Source organism: Vitis vinifera, chromosome 14 (genome assembly GCF_030704535.1).
Source record: "Vitis vinifera cultivar Pinot Noir 40024 chromosome 14, ASM3070453v1".
In the NCBI taxonomy this organism is placed as follows: Eukaryota; Viridiplantae; Streptophyta; class Magnoliopsida; order Vitales; family Vitaceae; genus Vitis; species Vitis vinifera.
The window spans coordinates 24,972,790-24,997,068 of record NC_081818.1 but is presented as its reverse complement, the minus strand read 5'-3'; the positions used below and the strand labels follow the sequence as shown (position 1 = coordinate 24,997,068).

The 24,279-nt window shown below is 35.8% G+C and overlaps 3 protein-coding genes, 1 non-coding gene and 1 pseudogene across 6 annotated transcripts; 3 read left to right on the top strand and 2 right to left on the bottom strand.

The window, feature by feature from the left end:
• Nucleotides 1-1,632: 1,632 nt before the first annotated feature.
• Nucleotides 1,633-5,347, bottom strand: LOC100242976 (zinc finger protein CONSTANS-LIKE 14). Of its 3 annotated transcripts, none has more exons than XM_010662396.3 (4): nucleotides 4,416-5,346; nucleotides 3,310-3,510; nucleotides 2,039-2,292; nucleotides 1,633-1,914 (listed from the first exon to the last, which is right to left on the bottom strand). In XM_010662396.3, exons 1-4 carry the CDS (start codon nucleotides 5,214-5,216, stop codon nucleotides 1,821-1,823), a joined length of 1,350 nt encoding a protein of 449 aa, XP_010660698.1. In that variant the 5' UTR covers nucleotides 5,217-5,346; the 3' UTR covers nucleotides 1,633-1,820. The 3 variants fall into 3 exon arrangements, with proteins under 3 accessions (XP_010660698.1, XP_010660699.1, XP_019080920.1); XM_019225375.1 differs by lacking the exon at nucleotides 1,633-1,914 and adding an exon at nucleotides 3,080-3,171 and having other exon boundaries at nucleotides 2,188-2,292; nucleotides 4,416-5,347; XM_010662397.3 differs by lacking the exon at nucleotides 1,633-1,914 and having other exon boundaries at nucleotides 2,034-3,171; nucleotides 4,416-5,347.
• A 1,930-nt stretch (nucleotides 5,348-7,277) lies between these two features.
• Nucleotides 7,278-7,426, top strand: MIR169E (microRNA MIR169e). The gene has a single exon (NR_127771.1). It is a non-coding gene; the product is annotated as a microRNA MIR169e (primary transcript).
• A 3,659-nt stretch (nucleotides 7,427-11,085) lies between these two features.
• LOC100241257 (uncharacterized) lies at nucleotides 11,086-15,000 on the top strand. The gene is made up of 4 exons (XM_059742364.1): nucleotides 11,086-11,418; nucleotides 13,564-13,662; nucleotides 13,762-13,870; nucleotides 13,950-15,000. The coding sequence occupies exons 1-4, from the start codon at nucleotides 11,249-11,251 to the stop codon at nucleotides 14,034-14,036; spliced, it is 465 nt and encodes a 154-aa protein (XP_059598347.1). The 5' UTR covers nucleotides 11,086-11,248; the 3' UTR covers nucleotides 14,037-15,000.
• Nucleotides 15,001-15,595: 595 nt separating this feature from the next.
• On the bottom strand, nucleotides 15,596-17,278 carry LOC100265266 (GEM-like protein 5). Its single transcript, XM_002274886.3, has 3 exons — nucleotides 16,497-17,278; nucleotides 16,121-16,395; nucleotides 15,596-16,018 (listed from the first exon to the last, which is right to left on the bottom strand). Exons 1-3 carry the CDS (start codon nucleotides 16,987-16,989, stop codon nucleotides 15,791-15,793), a joined length of 996 nt encoding a protein of 331 aa, XP_002274922.1. The 5' UTR covers nucleotides 16,990-17,278; the 3' UTR covers nucleotides 15,596-15,790.
• Nucleotides 17,279-17,359: 81 nt separating this feature from the next.
• LOC100260059 (BTB/POZ domain-containing protein POB1-like) lies at nucleotides 17,360-21,404 on the top strand (annotated as a pseudogene).
• Nucleotides 21,405-24,279: the final 2,875 nt, after the last annotated feature.

Sequence of the window (24,279 nt, the reverse complement as noted above, 5' to 3'; positions counted from 1 at the left end):
CTATTCGATGTGGACATGTGGCCTTGCGATCCGGCACTAAATGGGTAGGCCGTATCTTCTTCCACCAAAAAGTCTTGATATATTATGACAAGTAAAAGTGACATGACATGTATATATTTTCAAACTGGTTACCAAATACATAATAATTTTCTGTGCAATTGTCGAAGGTAAGTAGTATGCATGCTCCCTTTCATTCCAAAGAACAGGCTCTGCCATGTCACAAGGAGCCCTTCGGGTAAAGCGAAATCCAATAAAAATATCTAGGAAACACAGACAGAAAAAATTCACGGTTGTTGATGGATCCTCTGTCGACCGACCCACGTATCTTTGAAACAGATCTTCCAGTTTCCTAGTCTCAAAGATGCCTTATGTTTACCAAGAGAACAGCTGTTTTCAGGTTTTTGAATATCTTTTGATCTGAGGCTAAACCCCTCGGGCTTTCAATTTCATGGGTTTCGCTCTGTTTATATGCTTGTAATTCCCACTAAACACCCTCAACCCCTTGCCTGAATTTTAGATCACAAAATGCTTGCTTGCCTTTGTCGCTTTCAACATTCAATCACAGTGTCTCCCTTGGTTTGACTTGCTCGAAGTTCTTGTCCAACCTTAGGAATAACTCCATTCCAATTCCCTCAAACTTAGAATCCGTTTGAGAGTTATTCTCGTAAAACTACATATGTTAAGTGTATAATGCTTTTGTTAATAACCTTTTTTTTTTTTTTTATCTAAAATACTTTTATAGAGAATCATTTGCTATTTAAGTATAAAGCAAACCAATGTTTTTAAAGTGATATTAGTAATACAATGTGAATTTTAGAATAAATATCTACAAAGAAATTATCTTTTTCTTTTTACTTGCTCAAACTTAAGTTTGTTATAATATTATTGGCTTTTTTTTTTATTTGCTCAAATTTAAGTTTGTTCTGGATTGTGAAACTTAAATCAATTTTGTTACGATCACCCCATTGAGCTACTGGGGATTGAGCTATCTAATCAGCACGCAAGGTTAAAGGGAATTCAAACTTAAGTTTATTCTAATATTGTTGGATTGTTTTTTATTTGCTCAAACTTAAATTTTTTATGATATTGTTAAATTGTAAAAAATAAATCAATTTTATTACAATTTGTAGGGATATCAAGAATCGAGTGCCCCATTGAGTTAGCGGGGATTGAGCTATCCAATCAACTTGCAGGGTTAAAGAAGGGACAACACCTTTTCGAAAAGTTTTAAAATTTATTTGATAAATAACAAGTTTAACCCGTTATAAATTTAAACCTTTTATGACTTAAGGTATTTATTTTTAAAGTTTGTGGTTGGAATTGAAAGAATAGTAAAAGTTTTTACCATTGTACTCTTTTGCTTTCATTTGATTAATGGATTTTTGAATGTCGGTGCACTCAATGAACATATAAATTATATTAATTGTCAAACTACCTTAAAATTTTTTTTTTCCTTTCATGTGTAAGGATTGTTTGATTAACAAACATCACATCAGAGTAGTGGTTGTACCAATTGACACTATATTAATGGAGTAGTAATTTGTAAATGTATGAAGCAGAATCAAGATGATAATGTTGCACCTTATTTTAAAAAATAAAATAAAATAAAACAAAACCCATGTAGAAGCCCCCTGAGAAAACTCTTGTAGATAATTGAGATGGGATTCCATAGCTTTGCATACAAACATAGACACATATAATGCTGAAACTAAACCTATTTTATTACAAAAAAGAAAGGAAGAAAAAGAGAGGTTCTTCTGATGTAACACAAGGCCTAATGCAGGGAACTGATACAACCACTCAGCTACTAAATTTTGACATCAGGAGTCACTTGCCTTCACAAACCTACCTTTCACTCGCTTTCTAGTGTCGGCTCTGGCCTTCCTTGACTCATAGCGGATGTGCTTCTCGTATCTGTTCAATGTTCATCATTTTATCACACCAGTCACAAGAATACATTTAACTTATTGTACTTCTTAAAATGCAAAAAAGAAGGATAAACATATAGCAATAAAAGAAAATGACATGGGAAACGTGCCTTCGAGTTTTCTTCTTCTCCTTGTAGCGTAACATGGCATGGCCTCTGTTCTGTGCCAGCAGCTCCATATCAACATTGGTTGTCTCTGTTCTTGCAGTTCCACTCCCAATAAGGAGATCCTTGAACTGCATACTTTTAATGCTGTTTGTATTGGGTTCAGCTGTCCAGGACTCTGATGATGGCCCTACTATAGGTATGTTGTTGCTCTCTGCTGTCGTTGGTCCCTGGCTTGACAATGCTTTATTTGAATGACTCTGCATTTTTTTTAATCAGGCTTATAAATACCAGCTGTGATAAAAACAATCCATGAAAGAACAAATAAATTCATAAACTATGATGTTATGTCAATAGTAAGACTAATATTATAGATAAGAGACTGAGATCTGCAAACCCGTTTACAGCCTCTGTTGCTTGCATTTTTGAGAAGTAGGCTCACCATCACCATGACCCCAATACCATTTCCTCCATCAGGAGTTCCTTAGGCTGATATTATACATAGAGCCTTTGTTTGTTCACATTTTTGAGAAATGGGGCCACTATAACCCCAATCCCATTTCCTCCATCAGGAGTTCCTGTATCTTCACTGAACTCACAGCAATAGTGCGATGTGTGCTTCTCAAAAGGGCAGCATGAACAAAATTCTAACCCCTTACAGATTGCCACATGGTTCAAAGGAGTGCCTAAACCACCAGTCTTGGAGTAAATCATAGAGCCATGTCCCAGAGGGCACTTAAATTTCAAGAAATAGTCAAACAAAATAAACGATTCTTCTTTTTTTTTCTTCCTTAATTTAAAGAACCCTGGAGAAACCAAATTACAGAGTAACCAAATACTGCTACATATCACCTAAAGGATACTAAGAAATGTAGGTTTACAAACCAAGTGTTGTCACATAAATGGTGAGCTAGAGAAACATTGGCATACTTTAAAGAGAAGCCTAACAGGGATAACTCTTGACTGAATAAAATTTCTGATTTTCACCATAAACATTGCAACTAAATTTAAAACATATCTTGCATAAGTTGATAATTTGAACTTAACCATTATGTGTCCATGTACTCTAATTGAATGGAACAAGTACATAAGAGTAACTTCATCCTATTTCTCCAATCATGAGTCACAACCAGAACAGCCTGCATGACAGATCAAGTAGCAAGTTGACCATTGTTAATTGTCACATACTAAACTCATTAGTGTATGAATGTTCTTTGGCAATGATTTGAATGATGATATTTCTAATCATATATCTCACAGAAGTCAGAATGGCTTACATTTTTTGACAGGATATCCTCATGGGTTGTTGTGCAATTCATCTCATACATGCCTTGTAACGCTTTTGTTCTTGTCAAGGAAGATCCCTTGGTAATTTCACTGTAATTCTTGATCACAAAACCAGAATTGTCCACATCGTATCCTGCTTCTGGACTAGTTTCTTTGCAAATCCTTGATCTTCCCAAATGAAAATCCCATATCTGTGAGGGTACAAATGAAGATTACCAGCAGCACATGTTTCTAATTTGAGTCCAATATAAAGCATATAAGGTGCCCTTACATTGGACAAGATTACACAAACAGAAATGCAACTGCTAAATTTTCAACCAAATACAGAAACATACATTGCAAATACTACTTTAGTATATTTACGCATACACTTAAGATAGGTACCACGATAGCAAACAACTGAGTTTGTACAGGCATTATCCCAAACTGCCAGATTTGCTGGCAATAGAGTTGGGAGTGGGTAATGAAAAAAAAACCTTTGCTGGCTGAAATTTTTTTGCAGAGCCCAACAAATCTACTGAAAACTAAACTTACACCAACTCTTCCAATCACCCAAAACCCAACCATGATTTTCACAACTCTATGCAACAACCTACAATTCCACAAGTTCATGGTGTGTTCCCATGTTGGTTCATGCTTGCTCTATTACTAGCAGATGCCAAAGGAAGAGAGGGAAGATCATCCATCCACCTTTATGCCACTAGGAAATGACATTTCACAGAACATACACTATAAATATGGAAAAGAGGCCTCCACATACCGAATACCCATATCACAGTATGTTATCAGCACAACAAACATGAAACTAGACAGCTAGATGAAAAATTGGAATTGATTAGAGGATATCTTGCTCGAAAGTAAAAAAAAAAAAATCCCCAAAACTAGCATTCTCCTTAAATGCCACATGACTGGAAAATTTATAGAGAAGCAATAAAGGGCTTGGAAGTTCATTCCAAGGCTACTGCAACTGTGCACACACTTGAATTATGATTTTTGTTTGATTGTGGGGTTTAACTTTTAAGTATAATCTCATAGCACTACAATTAGAGAAACCGAAGAGACAAGAAGCAATTCATCACAATGTCGAATACAAAACCTGGGGTGCCTGATATGAAAGGTGGCCACGATCCCACATAGCGTCTCCTTCCACTGCGCAACCATAACCACAGCCAGTGTCTCTGGCATCAACAGGCGTCGGCAACATAAGCAAAGACGTAAACGGCGTTTGCTGCCGCAACAACTCTTCATCATCACCATTATCTAAATCAACACCTTGAAAATTCCCCATATTAGCACACCTACCCGGCGTCCCTGGACCCAGTTCAGCACCATCCTCACCCTCATCTCCATCTCCGTCCACATCCCCCCGCACCACATCCACATCGCTCCGTATTAAGTCCACCAATTGCTCATACACCACGCTTATCCCGTTCTTCTCTACTTTCGTACCACACCCAGCATAGCAATTCTCGCCCGGAACCACAAAATCCTGAACATTCACCGACCCGAAATTCCAACTACTCCAATTCCCATCCTTCAAATCCACTCGAAACACAGAAGCGAGCTCGAGTGGAGAGGGACACCCTGAGAAGCTTTCCACGGGAGTCCTCTCGTGGAGAGACGGGACTGAGCAATTACCATGAGAGTCCCAGTCGCAGCTCTGGCAGAGAGCAAGATTGTCGGTGAAGCATCGAAAGGACACCGGTTCGGTCCTGCAGTTGTCACAGATCTGTGAGCGGAGGTGCTTGCGAGACAGGGCATTGGCCGAGTGCACATGTCGATCGCACAACAGACAGAGCTTTGCAGAGTCGGCTCTGCAGTGTACAACCGCCGTTTTTGAGTCGCAGAAATCGCAGGGAACCGCCGCAGAGGGTCTGGATTTAGACGTGGTTTCCATTTTTAGAAGAAGATACGTTTTTTTTTCTTCACTTTTTGTGGAACCTGATAAAAAAATCACATCAAACCTTACTAAAAATATCAGAGAAGTTGATACAGAAATTTAAATCAGAATCCTAATACCCGAAAGCGAGAGAAGATGTATATGAGCTCATGATAAGCTTGAAAAAGTCCGTACACGTAATGGGCCAGGGAATAATGATAGGTGGGGCCCACGTGTGAAAATATCCTCGCTTTTTGGCCAAGCTGGCGCTGACACCCTCCCTTGGGCCGTTTCAAGGCCCAAATTATTGGACTCGATGAACAAGGAAGAAATTGGGCCATGGGTTGGACTTTGCATACATGGGTGTAGGCTAAGATTTATCTCCCTGGATCAGGTGATGGGCTCTGGGTCATTATTTGTGATTTCCTTTGGAATATGCTTAAAATATGCCCGCGAAATCAATTTCATTTCCATTTCCATTTCCATATTCGAAATGTTTTTAAATTAAAAATTGAAATAAAAAATTTATTATTATGAAAATCAAATTTAAAAATAAATGAAATTAGAAAATAATTATTTTTTAATTAAATGACCGAATATAAATAGGTGGTTGTATGCTGATATAAATAGGGAAGGTTCCCATACTTTCTCCTTTATCGTGGGGCATGATTTTAGAAATTCCCTTATTGTTTGACCGATCCATAAAGTTTTACGATCATTAAAGATTCCCATACAGCAGAATTACTTTTTCTAATTGCCCATTAAGAGGCTGATTTTTTTAACGATGCTAATGGAAAAATTACCTAAAAACTTGGGTGTCTTGGGAGCATGAAACTCCATTATATACTTATATTCTTAGCCTGCTTGCAGAGACTATGCAGGAAAGAAAAGAAAAGGGTTCAATAGGATGCATCATGCATGACGAGAGTCAGAAATTAGATCCAATGAGAACAAATAAAGGGATTGACTTTACTTTATGGGTGGGGCGTGTCAAATGGGCTGATGTCGCCAATGGAATCCTGAGCTTATAAAGTAGAGGACATGAAGGGATTGCATGACCCCGCAATCTCTTCTTGTCAGGGCCTCATCAACAATCAATTACACGTCTTTATTCTTTATATAGATTTTGTGCTTTTTTCTTCCTTTTTTTCCCTTTTTCTTTCCCTTTTTTCTTGCCGGCCTTTGGGATGAGGTCAAAGCCATATCTGATATCAAGCCACTGAGAAGGTCAGAAAATACTGGAAAGAGCACGCAGGTCGTCAGACAGGACCATACATGAGGATAGGATCAAGAAACTCAGAGCTTGGTTCCACATAAACAGATAAGAGTAGCTAGCCATGGTTCGGTGTTGCTGCTTTTTAGCCGTCTGCAAGTTGTCATTCATATTTATTTAGCTAAATTTTAGCTCCACGATCCTATTTAATCTTGTTAAATCACTATTTACTCAAAAAACAGTGTCGAATTAGCCTCAAAATCCAGCAATTTGGACCCGGAGTTATCGGAATCTTTCAGTGGAAAAATCCACTTTAGGTGAGCCAAGCTGAGCTTGAGCTCACAGGGCCGTAACCGAGCCCCCAAAATTGGCATCTCAATATTTAATGAATCGATGGGGGAGTGGACAAAACTTTGGTAGCTCATATTAAATCGAGCAACTCTTGATGGAGGAAAAGGTGGGGCCAAAAAATGGGCTCAGCGCAAGTTGCTTGGGCAATGTGGCAGGGAGAGCAGTGCCACAATTGAATTCTTAATGAGGGGTTTTTTCATCTTTGTCCTGGAAATTGCATCCCCACCGTAGAGCTGGTAGGTCATGAACTTAAATACAATGGGGTCCCTGCAACTGTAGAAGAATATATTCCTTTATGGGCACCTAGCTATAACGCAGATGAGAGGTGGAAGAAAAAAAAGGAAAAAAAAAAGGTTATGGACAAGGCAAAAAGACGAGAGAAGAGGGTGCCGAAAATTCATGTGGCGATACGAATCTGGTCTCTATTCTCTCATTGGCCTATATATGGAGACATTCGGAGCGTCGTGTTGGAGCATGAGTAATGAGAGGAAGAGAGGTCTTACATGAAGATAAGAGTCTTGTCTGATAGCCAAGGATGACTTGCCTGCCCTATCCCAAGTGGGTCAATTTCTTTCTTTTTTCCAAGTAGTGTTTGATATTTGATATATCATGAATCCGGTTGTTTGGGTTCCAGGCAGTCACCTTGGCTAATTTTACAGGCTCTTCTCTCTCATGGTAGGCCTTCTCTTCTTCGGCCCGAGCCCCTCATTAGCAGGACATTGCAGAGTGAATTTGAGAGGAAGAGAGGTATAACATGAAGATAAGCGCCTTGTGTGGTAGCCAAGGATGACTTGCCTGCTCCTCCCGAGTGGTTCGTGGGGATATAGATTATAGACCCCTGTGTGGTCCTCAGGCAGTCACCTTGGCTAACTTGACAGGCACTTCTCTTTCATGCTAGGCCTTCTCTTCTTCACCAATATTCCATTGTTCCTTCATTCCATGTCTTCCTTATAACACTGCTCTGCACTATCTCACCAATATTGGTAAACCATCGATCTACTGCTCACATCAGGAATGTGCACCACTACAAACTTCTTTTCTCCTTCATATTTTTTCCACAAGACATTGAAATACACATAGATTGCATCCAAATTCTCTGCATCCTATCTAAAAATCCTAACTACGTCTTGAAATTATTTGTATTCTATGCTACAAAGGTGGAAAAAACAAAGATTAACTTGAAAAAGACTATCTGAATTCTAAGTTTGGTACTCAAAATATGCTGATAACGAATGCATCCATGCTTTTCCATGTATAGATCTATTTGAAGGATAAATAGTCGATTTTGAAAGACCTTGTTTTCAACCTTTTTAAAATATGAATCCTTTTATCGAAAAGGGAAAGAATATTACATCACAAAGGAAGAAAATAACTTCAGAATCTCAATTTCAATTCAAATATGAATTTGATTCACATTTCATGTTTTAGGAATATTTAGATTCTATTTATTTAGGTTGTTTTCTATTTTCATTTAAAAAAAAAATTATAAATTAAGATGGAAAACATATTTGGATGGTATTTTTCTATTTTCTAGAAAATTGAGCTGAAAAAAATGAAAATACCAATTTGATGTTTTCAATGTTTTTCTTTAACAAGAAGTAACAAATGTTTTTTAAACTATTAAAAACAAAAAAAAAATAATAATAAAATAAAAGACCTTTTATATATATATATTTGAAATCAAATATTATCTTAGAATTATGATATAAATATTTTATTTATTTATTAGACTATGTATTATCATAAACTAATATATTTTTATATTAAAATATTTATCAAATTATTCTAAAATAAAAATTATAAAAAATAATGAACAGATACAATATAATAATAAAGCCATATATATATATAGCAAATATATTATCCTTTTTAATGATATATCTTATATCATGATATGTATATTATATAAATTTTTAATCATATTTTTTTTCACTTTTTTTTTGTTAGTGGAAAATTCAACCCCAAACAAGATTTTACAAATTTTATTTTTTCAAAATAGTTTTCACTTTTCATAATCGGAATGCATTTTAAAAAACAGAAACAAAATAAGAAATAAAATGTTTTCTTTTTCAAATAGGAAATAAAAACTAAAAAATGTTTTTTAAATTGAGTTATAAAAAATTAATAATTAAAAAATAATAAATTAATATATTTCCAAATATCCCAAAATACCAAAATTTATTTCAATAATAAAAATTTTATAATAAAAAAAAATTATGTACTTATGTAATAAAATGATAATTAGATGGTAATTATTGTTTTCTAGTTATGCTTGTTGATAAGAAAATGTTAGAGATTTTCTAAGTTTTATTGATTAGTATATTTTTTGGATTTATGAATTTGTTATTGAAATTACATTATTGAGATTAATCCATTAATTTTTAAATTTTTAATTAGTAAAAGACATCAAATCCTAATTTTTTATTTTTTTAGTTAATTGAAAATTATTGATTATTTGGATATTTAGACAAGTATAAATTATATTTTGGAGTTTGATTAAAAGTATTTTGTCCGAAAAGATGGTAATTTATTTTTGTTTTATTGTATGGTAAGAGGTTCAATTTTGAGAATTTTCTATAAATTTATTTCTAATCCAAAAATTATGATTTTAGTGATATTATTGTCATTTTTAATGAGGAAACTATAGAATTTTAGGGGGTGTTTGGTAAGGAATAGAAATAAATATTTTTTTCATTCCTATTTTTTGGTAAATGGAAATGAATTTGATAATTTTATTTTTAATGTTTGGATAAATCTAGGAATTTAATATTGGAATAATTATTTATTTTCGTCCTAATATTTAGTAATAATTTAAACTTACAATAATACCCTTACACATAATTTAAAATATTTTTTTTCATTTAAAAAAATAAAATTTGAGAGTGTTTTTTTTTTACTAAATAATAAGACTAAAAAAAAAAGTCTTATTATCAGATAAAGAGGCATTTTGATGAATGAAATCAAATGATAAAATAGTAATTTTAGATTATTTTATATTTTCTTATAAAATAAATGAATCATAATATTACCTACTTGCAATGAATTGAAATCTTATTTATATAAGTGAGATTTGATTTTTACCAAAATTATTTTTTATTTTATTCCTATTTTAATAAAATTTATCCAAACATGGGAATAGTAAAAGGAAGAAATGAGATGTCTATTATCACTTTTTATTCCCACGAACACTCCATGATTTAATTTTGTTGAGAATAGATGAGTTATGATGCAACATTATGGTTTTAGATGCTAAATTTTGGCTCCCATTTTGAAACTTTCTACAAATAATTTTTATATTATTGGTATTGTTCTTATGTAATAATTCATGAGAAAAATTTAAATGTAATTTAAAAAAAAAGAGAGAAAAGATAAAAATAAATATAATATATTTTAGTTATCTTCTATTATTTTTTATGTTAATTTTATTAATTTATAATAAATTTATTTCTCATCTAAACATACATAAAATTGAGCTAATTCGATCTATCTTTGAGATAAAAATGACTAATGCTTGGAAGCTATTTTATAAAAAATTAAATATGTGATAAATTTTTTAAAATAGAAAAAATAATTTAAAGTGATTATTGTACAATAACTCATAGTAGATTCTTTTTATAAAAAAAAAAACATTTATTATATAATATATTACTGAAAACACTATAAAAAAAATATTATTTTGACATTGTTAAATTTTATCAAAATGAATTATTTGTTTTAATATTATTAAAGTTTATCAAACTCGAATTTGGTTTTGATTTTACATGTTTATCTTATAACCAATATATAAGTCTGATAGCGTTTGGTAAAATTTAATACTTATTAATTAATGATTTAATTTAAATTATAATTTTAAACTTAGTATTTAATTCTTATTTTAAGTAACAGGGTTATTTGGTAAAATTAACTTAAAATTTATTATAAATCATTAAATAGTATATTTATTCTTATAAATTAAAATTATAATAAATAATGTTGAGTAACAATGGAGGTTGTAGAGTAATAAAAGAGATTTTAGAGATAATTAAGATAAACAAAAATAAAAAGATTAAATAAAAATGTGAATTTAAAAATAAATTAATTATTTTTATTTATTATTTAAAAATTATTTTTTACTTTAAATTATATCATTAAATTATTTTATCAAATATATTTAATAACTTAAATTAAGTTATTAAGTTATTTTAAATTATTAAATTTATTGTTAAAGTCGCGGTAATAACATTTTATAAAATAATGTTAACGTTAAAAAAAAAAAGAAAAAAAGAATTGAGAGAGTGGGAAAGAGCGAATAAAACGCTGTCGTTTTGATTCTACGTAAGGGTGAAGTTAAAACGACAGCGTTTTACTTTCTCACATTGGGGCCCTCGTCGTCGTTGACAAAGAAAATTCAACCAAACCCTATATGTATTCTGGGTTTGGTAAGGGACGAACCCTAGTCGTTCACCTTGTTCGAGCCATCTAGTGCGCTGAGCCGAAGCAATAAGCGATGGCGAAGACTCTGATCTCTGTAGTCGTGGCTCTGATACTCGTTTCGTCGACGCTCGGGAGCTCAGATGTTCCGTTCATTGTGGCCCACAAGAAGGCCTCTCTCACCAGGCTTAAGTCCGGCGCCGAGCGAGTCTCCGTGTCCATCGACATCTACAATCAAGGATCCACGTACGTTTTCATTCTGTTAGATCTGATATGTTAACTATGTGGATCTGCCCTCTCTGATCCAAATATTTTATATTTGAATTAGCTTTCTTTAAAATTTCTGTTCGTGATTCTACTTCGTAAAGTTATCGGATGGATCTGCGAATGGATGCTTGTGATCTGAGATCAGATTTTGGTGTTTGATTGTAAGCTTCGATTGGATCTTGGAAATTACTAAGATGTGTATTCTTTTTTTTCTTGAAGGAATCTTCATTTCCCACGTTTGCTTGGGATGGAAACTGCGAAGGAAAACTTCATATAGTAAAGATTATCTAAAAATTTAAGCATTTTTAAACCTTTCTTTCCCTATTTAAAGACATGTGAGGAAAGAATAAAAGATAATGGGATTATTTTCATGTTATACTGTTCCTGGTCATATAAGTAAATATAGATGCAATTTTTTGACACTTATTTTCATGATTATTGCCTTGATTTAGGTCAATTGTGCTATCGAATATGTAATGTGATGTGAAACACTTGTTGTGTATATATCTATGATTTTGCTTTATTTAATTGTTGGGATCAATTTATTTTTCCTGATTTTGGAGTTGATACGGAATGTAAATGTTCATTTATTCGGTTACTTAAATTGCTTTGTATGGATCCTTCACTTGTTTAGAAAATGCCCTTCAGTGTATTGGGTTTTATCTGACATAGTTGAGAGAAAAAGAATTGCCAAGTTATTGATGGGATTCTCTAATTTCATAATTGATTTGTATTTTGTTTGAAGAAAGATCTTTTATGGTGTGGAGTCATCTAAGTCTGGCTCTAATACGGGGGAAGCACTTCTTAGGTATGCTTTAGAAGATTCTTCTTTGTCCTCTTTTGTGTGATGCAATTGATAACCCTTTTGGTATTGTCTTTTCATGAAGAAGTAGGAATTCCTGAAGGAAGAGTTTGATGGTGAGAAAAGAAGAGGTTTTCTTAATGTCTGTGATTTTGTATAAGGATGGATTTGGTTTTTGGAGAGTAATCTTGAGGGAATAGCCTGAAAAGGGTGTTTAGGAACAGCTGAAATTGTAGAGATTTTCTGGTTCTGATATAGAATTTAGTTTTTGAAAAAATGGAATCTAAGATTTGAATATTGGATTGACTGAAAACTACATCTTAAATATGTAAGGATTTATGTGGGGGAACTTTGTAATGGGTAGAATTAGATGAGTGAAAAGAGAAACCTGTTAGATTTGTTCAGTGAATATTCATATTAGCAGGTGTTTGAATTGAGGTATGCAACATAATACTGGTTAGGTTTTGTCATCAAACTCTTCAGTTTGAGGGTTGAGGCTATGCTAATTTATTCTCGGCAACTTCCCTTTTCTTGCGGTCACCTTGATCTCGTCATGCATATATCTTGCAGACACTTCCCTAGGAATCTTGAAATTATTTTAGCTAGTATCTATTGAAGTAACATATGGCAAGACATTGAGTGAACCCAAGGAATCTAGTTGTATCTTCTACCAACCTGCATTTTAATATAGGGATGGTGTTGTAGATATGTGCCCAAATTCTCTTGTTAGTTTCATTGATTGGTTAAGCTCTAAGTAAGGGCAGGTGATGTTTTTTGTTTCTTCTCCTTTCCCTCTTGGGTGAGCCTTTAGGCTTCTGCTATATACATCCTATATACTTGGGGGCGCTGTTTTGGGGTCTCCCCTTTATTTATATACGCTTTTTGTTCTTACCTATCAAAAAAATAAAATAAAATATTGGGACCATGATCTTCATTGCATCATTTTGTTTATATTGATTCTATGGATGAGGTGTTTAACAATGAATGGTATTTGCTCCTTTTAGCCCTTTTACTTTGTGGAACTTGGAAGGAACATTTTGCCTTTACTGATGTTTTGCAATAAATGCTTGTTTCTGATGAATGCTCTTACTTATTTTTGCCTCCCACCTACTGTGTGTATGTATGTAAAGGAATCGAAAAACTACCATCTCTTTGTATATCTCTATTTTCATCTTTAGGTAGATTTTTATTTAATTTTTCATGTTCAATAATTCAATTTATATACAATCAATTTCATCTACTTGGGTAATTTTAAAATTTTCTCATGTTTGCTTATATAGAATTTTCATGCATTCTTGGTTTTCTCTTGTTAAAATTTGTAGGACTGCGTATGATGTAAGTCTCACTGATGATAGCTGGTCTCAAGATGTATTTAATATTGTCAGTGGCAACACTTCAACATCATGGGAAAGGCTTGATGCGTGAGTTCCTCTTTGTAATAGCAATCACTTAACATAACCATGTGTTCCAATTTTTTAGTTGTTTATTTTTTTGTAAGTATAAACATGTATAACATGCAGTGGTGGTCTTCTATCACATGCTTTTGAATTGGAGTCCAAAGTGGAAGGAATGTTTTATGGTGCACCAGCAGTCATTACATTCCGCATCCCTACCACGGCTGCTCTGCAGGTTTGACATTTTTTATTTATGATTTGTTTCTCGTTTCATGTGAAGAATTTCTAATCTCTTGACTTTTGCCTGTTTTTAGGAGGCATATTCAACTCCAATATTACCTTTAGATATCCTTGCAGTGAGACCTCCAGAGAAGAAGTTTGAGTGGGTAAGTTTCCCATAAAAGTAGCAGTTATATTAATCATTATCTTTTTATGCACCTTTTTCTGTGTTGACTTAAGCCTTTTCTTTGTTTTTCCATGGAATTATCTTCGATGGTGGTCAAATTGCAGGCTAAGGTATGACTCATTCCTGTTATTCTCCCAATGGTTAAATACCTAGAGTATGTAAGAGGTTGTTAAAACTTGCATGGGAATGGTTAGGCATTGGTACTAGGTGCCATTAATGATAGTAAAAATGACCACAAAAATAGTTGCATGCTCTCAATTTCCTGGGTCATCTTGTCCCTCAACAAAGGCAAGGATAAATGTGTTTCACTTGTAGCATTACAATCATCTTTAAAGGTTAATCTTGGCCTGACGACATCTGAAAGTGGTACTGTTAAATGATAGCAAAATGACCACATGTATGTTGGTGATGTAGAAGCTAGTGCCTTAATTCTTTTTCCCTTCAAATAAGTTCTTTTGAAAATTGGCACCATTCTTTAATGGTATATTATCATGCCTCAAGTATTTCTTTTATGAAATTAGGACAATGTGACATAAAATCCTTCTTTTTCATTGCTTTCAACTTTTTCTATTTGCAGAGGTTGTTGGCAAAATATGGGTCCCAGATCTCTGTGATCTCCATTGTGTCTGTCTTTGTGTATCTGGTCGCCAGTCCATCAAAATCCGGTGCTGGGAAAGGAAGCAAGAAGAAGCGTTAACCATTCAAGCTGAAAAACAAAACAATTGGGTAGCATATATGTGATTGGGTTGGGCAAAGAGCATCCCCTATTATGACCTGTCACAGTTTTCTTGCCCTGAATTCATGACTGTTTTTGAGAACTTCAGAATAGGTAGCTTCTAATTAGAAAGTTCAAGATGAGCAGATTGGTTGGTCAGCGCCCGCCAGAAGGGATTTAATCTTTATGTTTTATTTGACTTTGTATATTTTTCATATCTGGTGACTACAAATTTTGCATTGGATACCTTTGCCCTTCGTTATTATCTAATGCCCTGACTAGGACTCTGATATGGTCCCTGATTGATATAGTGAGGACTCCTCTGGTTTGCCTTCCATTTGATGGAGGGTTTATAGTGGTTGGGGACACTAGTTTTGGAGATTAAGAATTATTTGGCATGCTGAACAATTCGGATTGCCTTCTTTTTTTAAAATATATATCAGGAATAATAAAGAGAAATCCCACGGTAAAATAGGAAACCAACACTGTATGTGGTAAAAAATAACGGTATCCATTGACAAGTAGAGCATTTGGAATACAGCAGGAACTGGAAATTAATCAAGGAATTGTTTGTTGTACTCTGTAGAGCCAGGAATTATTGGAAGGTAATGATGCTGTAAGTTGCACATAAGTTGAACGTGGATGTACAGAGACAGTTTAAGAGTAACCGATTGAGTCTTGTTCTTTATCATGGTCTGAATGATGTACCCGAAGAAAGGATGCATATTTTATTTTGTGGGCATTTGCAACCTACTTGTGATGAGATTAGTGATATTGGAGATCCACCTCTGATTTTTCTCACCGAAAGTATAATTTAAATGTATCAGCATCAAAACATATTCAATGAGAATAAAATGTTATATATATTAAAAAAAAAAAAACCGTGAAACATAGCTATGTCATTATTACACACGTATATATAACAAAAATTTGAAAAGAAAGGGGAAAATATGGAAGAGAAGACGATCTCTCATATCAGAAAAAGGCTGGAGCCCAAGAAAACTTAAAAAGGAAGACAATAATCCACTCTTATGTTATGCAACGGGCGGCTGTACTGCTATGCCAGTTGCTATAAAATTTGTCATGCTTTCGGTGAGATGCTGAGATGCTTTGTCATAATTAACAAAACCCATGAACCAGAAATCATGCCCATCCACTGTGACAGTCTGGATATATCTTTCAGATGGATTTTCATTTTCAGATGGATTTTCCCTCATGATTACAGGGTTGATTGTACCGATTTTGCTCAAAGGTACCATGACCTGTTCCAAGTAAATATGTCAATTCGTAAAACTAAGAATTTGTTTGTAGTGTCCGTGTGTGGCTGATCATTTTAATACTAGTGTTGTAACAGTTTATCTCACCTTGTAGTAGCTCCAAGTTTCCTGGCCAGATGGTGCAGTGAAGGACAAGGGGCGGTCGCTGCAGAAAGCTACATGAATATTTGAGAGATAAAGAGTTCCAGCTACTGGTCCAGTTGATGTGGAAAGATAACAGGCAAAAGACTTCTTCAGCTTCTCGCTGGGATGAGTTGCGAAAGTCTGCTTGTACAAGGACTCAAACCCACCTCCTGTTATTGCTTTGGCGGTCAAATTCACCTTCCCCCAAGCCGCTTTGGATACAGATGGCCCCGTTTTCACTGGTAATCGAAAGCAAAAATGTCAATGACTTGGCAACAAATGGTAAATAAACCAAGGCGTTTTTCATGGAAATCGAAAGCAGAAGAAAAAAGAAACATACAGTTATGCCAGATATTGTTGGCGGTGCTCTCAGCCTTGTTGCTCCAGGAGTTGAACATATGGAGAACAGATTCCATAGGGCTGCTGCTCGGCTTTTCAATGGGGTTGTACTGGAGATAAGGGTGATGATGGTGGTTGTTTTGCTGATCATGAGCAGCACCCCACAACGCTGCCTTCTTGTTGTCTGGGTGGCATGTTGGGACTGCGGGAGGCCCCATGATTTGTGTCCCCCACTTCTCAGCGTTCTCTTTACACGGTGGAACAGGCGGCGCTGATGACGATGGACCGGCTTGATGATGAGGCTGAGCTTCTTCAGGGTTGACCTGCTGTGGAGAAGATGAAGGCAGGGATGTTAATGGTTGATGGGCAGTTTCCTCAAGCGTGGTTGGGGACAAGGAGGGGTAAAGAGGCTGCGATCCTTGGGCAGTTTCCTCAGGCGTGGTTGGGGACAAGGAGGGGTAAAGAGGCTGCGATCCTTGGGTGGTGCTGTCCATCTTTGGTTGGAGCAGATGAAAATTGTGAGGACGAGATCGTTGCTGGTTCTGGAAGCTAGATTAATTTGGAATTTTGAGGAGATCTGAGGCCATTATTTATAGGAGGTCGAAGACTACCAGCGGTCACAAGGGGTTGGTATTAGGCATAGAGATAGTTTTCCTTTAGCGTTTCTAGAAGCAGAAAAAAGCAATCAAGGGCAGAGAAGGGTGACTGTGAAGCCCAATGCCTTGACTAAATCAGCCAGTCGGTTGCTTAGCCGCGTCTTCTTAAATTGAACAGCTGCCCTTTTCTTTAATCTTGTTTCTTTATTTCAATGTCTCCCAACGTAAATTATTGATAGTTGTCATGGCTTCTGGGATGTGCGATGGCAGTGGGCTTACAGTCATTTTCATACCTGAGTATGAAAATCAGTTAAAAATTACATTTTCATGCCTATAAAACCAATTATGAGGAAGGAGTTCCATCTTGAAATTTATGAGTGGCTAAACAATTTTTGGTTGGACAATTTCATTTTGGGAGTTTTTGTTAAAGATTTGAAATTTCATCTCTGATTTGCTTTGGTTTAGGACGGTTAGATTATTAAATCAAGAAAAATCTGATCTCAATTAGCCAAATTGTCAACTGCCCATCCATACGTGTCTCAATTCTCTTTCAAATGGTTTTCTTATAAAGAATACGGAAGCGTAGAAAGTTGGCTCAGCACAAAGAAAGTAGCATTCTTTTCAAACTGGCTAAGAGCAGAAAGTGGTGATATATGACATCAAAGTTGTGCATTCTAAGTTTCTAATGTAGTTTATTGGTCGACGAATAACAAGGGGTTTTGACAACTTGTAGACCCCCATCTTGGGGCTTGGTTTTTTTCATTTTTCATGCAGCTCACTTTTGCCAGGTGGAGGGCTCTCAAAGAGCCAGATGCTGCATCCTAATGGGCTAGAGAATCACATTAGTGGTTCCAGGCTGCAATGAGAGTGAGACACCTGTAAAGGAGAAATCCGAGAAGTGTTCTTCTGTTAGAGGGGAGCGTAGCCAGCTGCCAGGGAGGGTGGTGCTTTTGGCTGCCGTTTTGGGTGAGATATTTTTGGGGGGTTTTACTGGAGCTTGAGGCAGCAAGTTAGAGGGGCAAGTTTTGGCTTGAGGGAGAGGAGACCGGAGATTTTCTGAGTTGCTTGAGAGGGAGAGGTATCCTGCTACCTACTGAGACGTGCTGGCTGGAGATATTTTGGAGGGGGATTCTTTCTTGAAAAAAAAAGGAGCCAGACGGAGGAGGAAAGGTCCGGGAGCTTCTGAGGGAGTATTTGTTTAGCTAGGGGCAGCAAGCTGCAGGGGGTTGGGGGTTGTTTTTCGTTGGTGTTTTTGGGGATATTTTTGGAGGGTATTCTTTGAGCTGGGGAAGGAGGCCAAAGAAAGGAGGAAGCAAGGTAACAGAGCAAAGAGAAGAGAGTAACTAGCTAGAGAGAAAAAGTAGGGGAAAAAGGAAAGGAGAGCAAAGAAGCCAGGAAGAAGAGGAGCTTGTGAGTTTTCTTGTTCATTTCTGCTAGAGAGGAGTTCTTCCAGGTGCGGGCATGGTTGATTTTCAGTTCATATTTTCCCATCACATTGTTTTTAATGCTTTTTTCTGTTTGTTTAACTCTCATTCGCTGTTTAGATATGCTTGCCTTGCTAATATATCATTCTCTTGGGTTTCATTTGAAGTTATCACGTACATGGATTCATATGAATTGATTTAATTTCCTTTTTCATCCCACCTGTTTTGAGCCCATAGATTGATCTTGAGATGAGACTACATGGGATCTCTATCTTTCGTGATTATTATTTTCTTTTTTTTCTTTTTCTTTCTTCTCTTTCACTGTTTGTTGTTGCTCAAAGAGATGCTCCAGTTCCTTAGTAACTGCTTCATCAATGCCTTGTATGGGTTGAGATTTATGGAAGGGCAAAGACGAGTAAGTTCGTGTTAAAGGAAGCTCATAGAGATGCCAACAAAAGAGCAGGACATGGGATGATTGTTGTTACCTCGCGTCTTTGAGGATCCACGTAGTTGCCAGATGGATGGACGCGTGATTTCAACTTATACAGGTTCTTGATCCAGTCGTTATACCTGCAAGAAGGCATCCGGACAGGATGTCCGGACGCACCCTCCGATGGTTTTGTTAGCCATGGTCAGAGAGAGAGGTATAAATCAGTTGGCCTTTTACCAGGTATTAAGAAGTTATCAGGGGGATCCCTTTCTTCTTCGTGCGAAGGTATATATATACAGCTTCAGGGGTACTGTTCCTCTCATTAATGGCGAGGAGATATTTTATGTTTGTCATGATGACATTCGGAGGCAGCATGGTCATCGCCACCCTACTGGCGGCTGTCAGAAACCGTGGTAGGTAATGCTGCTGTCTAGATATCGTGGGAAATGATCATGTAGAATGATCGCAGGAAGTGACTTGTTGTCACCTCGACCCGTCCTTTCACTCTGCAGATGATGGGACGTGGACCATGGCTGGTTGTCGTGATAGCGTGTAAGGCTTGCTTTACTTTAATTGATGATCCGGACGATTAAATCCGGATGGTCACATGCTGACTATCCGGATTGTATAGTGGAGCGGATACATTATGAAGGTTGTCCGGATGTCTATGCTCTGTCAGCGTCGTTTGCTCTTCCTTGGACAGAAGAAGCTGAAACGTCATGTGCTTTTCCTTGAGGCGGTCCGGATAGGAGAACCATCATCATGCGTATCCTTAAGGGAATCCGGATGATGATGGTCCGGCTGATAACACGTGCTGCGTGTCACTGTGAGGTGCGTGCCACGTGTTTCCCAGAGGGAGGGGTCCCTACAATGATGACTGGTTTTGTTACAGCATTGTTTTTAGAGAGAGAACCAGAATGAACAGCCTAGGGGAAGTGGGGGAGTAACAGAGCATTTCTTCAGGAGAGATAGCTTGAGATAAGGAAAAGACTGAGGGGAAGAGAGTTTAAGCTTGGGGGGAAGCAAGTTTTTTTTTTCTGAGAGTTTCAATACCAGCTGAGAGTGGGAGGGAGAGAGTTGTATGTTTGGAGGAGAGGGAAGAAGATAGAAGAGAAGAAAGGGAATACACCCCAGATGAGAGATTCCAACACGGATCTGTTCGACCCAAGAACAGCCATGGATTCTGATTCCTCACCGGGATCCACACCCACGGTTTCGTCTTGCGATTTCGGATGCGCCTTCAATGACATTAACTTCTCCCATCGGATTCTGCGGATCGAGATCATGGCGGGAGCGCAGGATTCGAGGTCTGAAGGTGAGGGATGCACAAGCATCGCTGATTGGGCTAGGCACCGTAAGAGGAGGAGAGAGGATATCAAGAAGGAGAACGGTGCAGATATTGTTACTTGTCCTGAAGAACAGATTTTAAATTGTAACCAGCCTGACGTGGATGATGTTGTGGCCTCTGAAAATGACGACAAAGAAGCAGTCGCGATGATTGAAGAATCTGCATCAGGTAATGAAGCTGAAGTTGGCAATAATTCAGCCTGGAACATGGATTGTTCTACGGTCGTGAGAATTAAAACTCTACACATTAGCCCCCTTATTTTAGCTGCAAAAAGTCCATTTTTCTACAAGCTCTTCTCAAATGAGATGAGGGAGTCAGAGCAGAGGCGTGTAACATTACGAATTAATGCGTCTGAGGAAGCTGCTCTCATGGAGCTCTTGAATTTCATGTATAGCAATACCCTGTCCACAAGTACAGCTCCTGGTTCGCTGGATGTGCCGATGGCTGCTGATAAATTTGAGGTTGTGTCACGTATGAGGCACTGCAGCAGGCTCTTAAGGAACTTACCCATGATACCTGAATCTGCATTGCTCGGTCTAGAGCTTCCTTCTAGTGCCCTAATGGCTGAGGCAGTTCAGCCTTTGACAGATGTAGCCAAGCAATACCTTGCTAGTCGTTACAAAGACACAACCAAGTTTCAAGAAGAAGCGATGGCCTTACCCCTTGTCGGGATTGAAGCAGTTTTGTCCAGTGATGATCTCCAGGTTGCGTCAGAGGATGCAGTGTATGATTTTGTGTTGAAGTGGGCCAGGGCTCGGTACCCAAAATTGGAGGAGCGACATGAAATCCTTGGTACGCGCCTAGGCCGCTTCATCCAGTTCTCCTATGTGACATGCAGGAAGCTTAAGAAGGTTCTAACCTGCAATGACTTTGATCACGCCTTACATCCAAGGCTGTGCTGGAGGCTCCATTTTTCAAGGCCGAGGCCCCTCATCGGCAGCGAAGCCTGGCTGCAGAGGACACTGCCCTCATCTACCGTTGCTTCGTGGAGCGGGCCTACAAGTATCGTTCAGTCAAGGTTGTGGAGTTTGAATTTCCTCGACAGCCGTGTGTTGTCTACCTGGATCTAAAGCGGGAGGAGTGCATAAATCTATTCCATCCTTAGCACTTACATTCCGGACCCACTTTCATGACTTTAGTTTGCATGGCCATCTTTGGGCCATATACCATCCTCTATCTCACTGCCTTTGCTCTCGAAAATAATTTTCCAAATCTCTTTTCCTCATATAATTTTCAGGACTTTAGTTTCTTAAATGATCCCAACTCTCCCATTTTTCATCCTTTGAGTCTTTAGGTCCCCAAAAATCACATTTTTAATAAAGTTTTTCTGTTATTTTCTTCGGCATGCAATTTTCAATAACTTCCATGATTTTTAAAATATTTTAAAAATAAGTATGAATTTAATTTTGTGATTCTAATTAATAAAAATTACGAAATTAATTCATGCAAAAATAAAATTGGGTTTTGGTGGTGCCCAACATCAAATAAATTTTCTTTAAAATAAAAATGAATTCGAATGAAAAACCATGTGTGCTATTAGTGGTTCTTTCTCTTGTTTGGTGATATGAGTGACATATTTTATGTTTATTACTATGCACTAACCCCATTTTATGATAGCGTGTTACCTTTTGCTGATCAGGTACGCATCTTTTCTCACTCTGACCATCATTCATATATGCTTTGACTTTCAATACGTGATCATGTCAATATTCATTGATTCTCTTATCGATGACCACGTCAGTTTCATTTTATTAGTAGAAACCCAACTTTAGGGACTTAGAGGGGTGCTACGGTCTTTATCGTACCTTCCCAATAAGTAACTTAACCCTCGAGTGTGATCCGGTTTTCACAGACCACCTTTTCCAAATAAAGAGTCATACTTAGGGTTTTCTTTCTTATTTTGTTTTACTCTTTAAAAAAATATTAACAAAAATAAGTGACGACTCTAAGTCATTTTCTTAATAACAGTAAATCATTTTTTTCAAACAAAAATCGAGTTCGTCATCGAGTGGAAGCGCATTGAGTAGAAATGCGGGGTTCACACAACTATTTTCAAAAATAATTTTTAAAATAGTTTTCTATTTTTTAAAATAAAAAAATAGGAAAATATGTTTAGATTTCAAATTGTTTTATATTTTTTGTTTTTTAAAATAAAAAATATTATTTTTTAAGATAACATTTTTTAGTTATTTTTACTTATTTTTTTGATAATTATTTAAAAGAAAATAATCAAATTGTTTTATATTTTTTGTTTTTAAAAATAAAAAAATATTATTTTTTAAGATAACATTTTTTTAATTATTTTCAGTTATTTTTACTTATTTTTTTATAATTATTTAAAAAATAATAATTATTCAAACATATAAAATGATAAAAAATAAATCATCGGACATAAGAATTATTTTTAAAAATAAGTTACAAATATTTTAAGTTCTTAAATGGACTTTTGTTCCATAAAATATAAAAAAAAAAGTAATTTAAAAAAACTATTCTAAAAAATGTTTTAAAAAAAAAAACAATTACCAAACAAACCTAAAGTAATTTCTAGTATTATTATGAATTGAAGCTTTTGTCAAAGTTGTCAACGGGCAAAACTCTTAGGTTCCATTTTAAAGCTTAAATGATATAAGGATTTGCTCTTATATCATCTTTTAATGGTTCCAATATTAGGAGATATTTATTGATGAATACTCTCAATTTCGATGGATTTTTCTTCTAAAATTGAAATTTTACTTCACTCACTAGCTTATTAACTTTCACATGAGGATCCACATACAATTTAACGGAGGGATTTGTATTTTCAACTGGATGGAGGTGGCTAATTTGTTGGGAAATCATTTACTAATTAATATTTAACCAAAAATAAAATTATCCATTATATGTCATGTGTGCATACACCAAAGAAGAATGGGCTAGAATTAGCAAGAAAGCATCGATCGCCCACATATTAGAGCTTGGTCTTAGACTCTTTGATGAATCATGGCAGGTTCCCAAGACGATTTTAGGTGGGAGGCTTTTATGATTGCAGGTCGGCTCATTAATCGGCCACCAACTTGAACCCCACATATACAATCTCCTTTCCGTCGCCCGCGATTAGGCTTTATATCAACATGATACTGAAAACACCCTTTTACATGGGCACGACAAAACTTATTTTTATCAGACAATCTATATGATTCAAGGTTCTTCTCCAAAACCTACTTGAATGGAAAAACCTCCGGGTTTTAAGAATTTTACTCATCTCTACTATGTTTGCAAATTGAAGACCGATGAACTTGGTTTGATCTTGTTTGTTCATTACCATGATGAAGGCATTATCATTCTTTTACTTTACGTACCTTGATCATAATATTATTTTAACATGCAGCAAAGCAATCTCCCTTCAACGCATTACGAAGTGTCATTAAAGAGGATTCGCCATAGAAGATATATTGAGTCCCTTCATTATTTCTTAGGCTGTGTTGTTTAGAAGATTGATGGAGAAGTACTATTTCTATATCAATCTAAGTATGTGAATCCCTTATAGGAATGAGCTCAAATGGCAGGTTGCAAACCCTTCTCCGTTGTTGCTAAACTCATATGGATATATTACCTTTTACCTATTCGAAATATCACAAAAATAAAATAATTTTTTATATTTAATTGTCTTATAAAAAATATTTAAAAAATCAAATATAATTTAAACTAGTTAAAAATTTATATATTTTTAAATTATTTAATCTTTACATTAATGAGTTAAAATAAATGAAATGAGTCTAAAGTAATAAATAAAAATAATTTATCAACTTTAAATTTATTTTTAATTTTTCTTCACTTTTTTTTTCATTTTTCCTTTCTATTTTTTTTTCTTATTCCGAGAATCAAACATAGCCTAAGAAAATTCCATTATATACCATGTCATCAATTAAAGTAAGATATCACAATCATCCTCCCATGTTGACACGATGTCTTTGTCATGTCCTACAAGATTACTAGACCAGATAAAC

Coding starts and splice junctions, on each gene's coding strand:
- LOC100242976 (XM_010662396.3), bottom strand. CDS start 5,216: ATGGAAACCACGTCTAAATCCAGACCCTCTGCGGCGGTTCCCTGCGAT. Junction 3,511..4,415: donor TTTCATATCAGGCACCCCAG/GTTTTGTATTCG, acceptor GTACCCTCACAG/ATATGGGATTTTCATTTGGG. Junction 1,915..2,038: donor GAGAAGAAGAAAACTCGAAG/GCACGTTTCCCA, acceptor AACATTGAACAG/ATACGAGAAGCACATCCGCT.
- LOC100241257 (XM_059742364.1), top strand. CDS start 11,249: ATGGCGAAGACTCTGATCTCTGTAGTCGTGGCTCTGATACTCGTTTCG. Junction 11,419..13,563: donor ATCTACAATCAAGGATCCAC/GTACGTTTTCAT, acceptor TAAAATTTGTAG/GACTGCGTATGATGTAAGTC. Junction 13,871..13,949: donor CTACCACGGCTGCTCTGCAG/GTTTGACATTTT, acceptor GCCTGTTTTTAG/GAGGCATATTCAACTCCAAT.
- LOC100265266 (XM_002274886.3), bottom strand. CDS start 16,989: ATGGACAGCACCACCCAAGGATCGCAGCCTCTTTACCCCTCCTTGTCC. Junction 16,396..16,496: donor CAACAATATCTGGCATAACT/GTATGTTTCTTT, acceptor TTCGATTACCAG/TGAAAACGGGGCCATCTGTA. Junction 16,019..16,120: donor AAACTTGGAGCTACTACAAG/GTGAGATAAACT, acceptor TACTTGGAACAG/GTCATGGTACCTTTGAGCAA.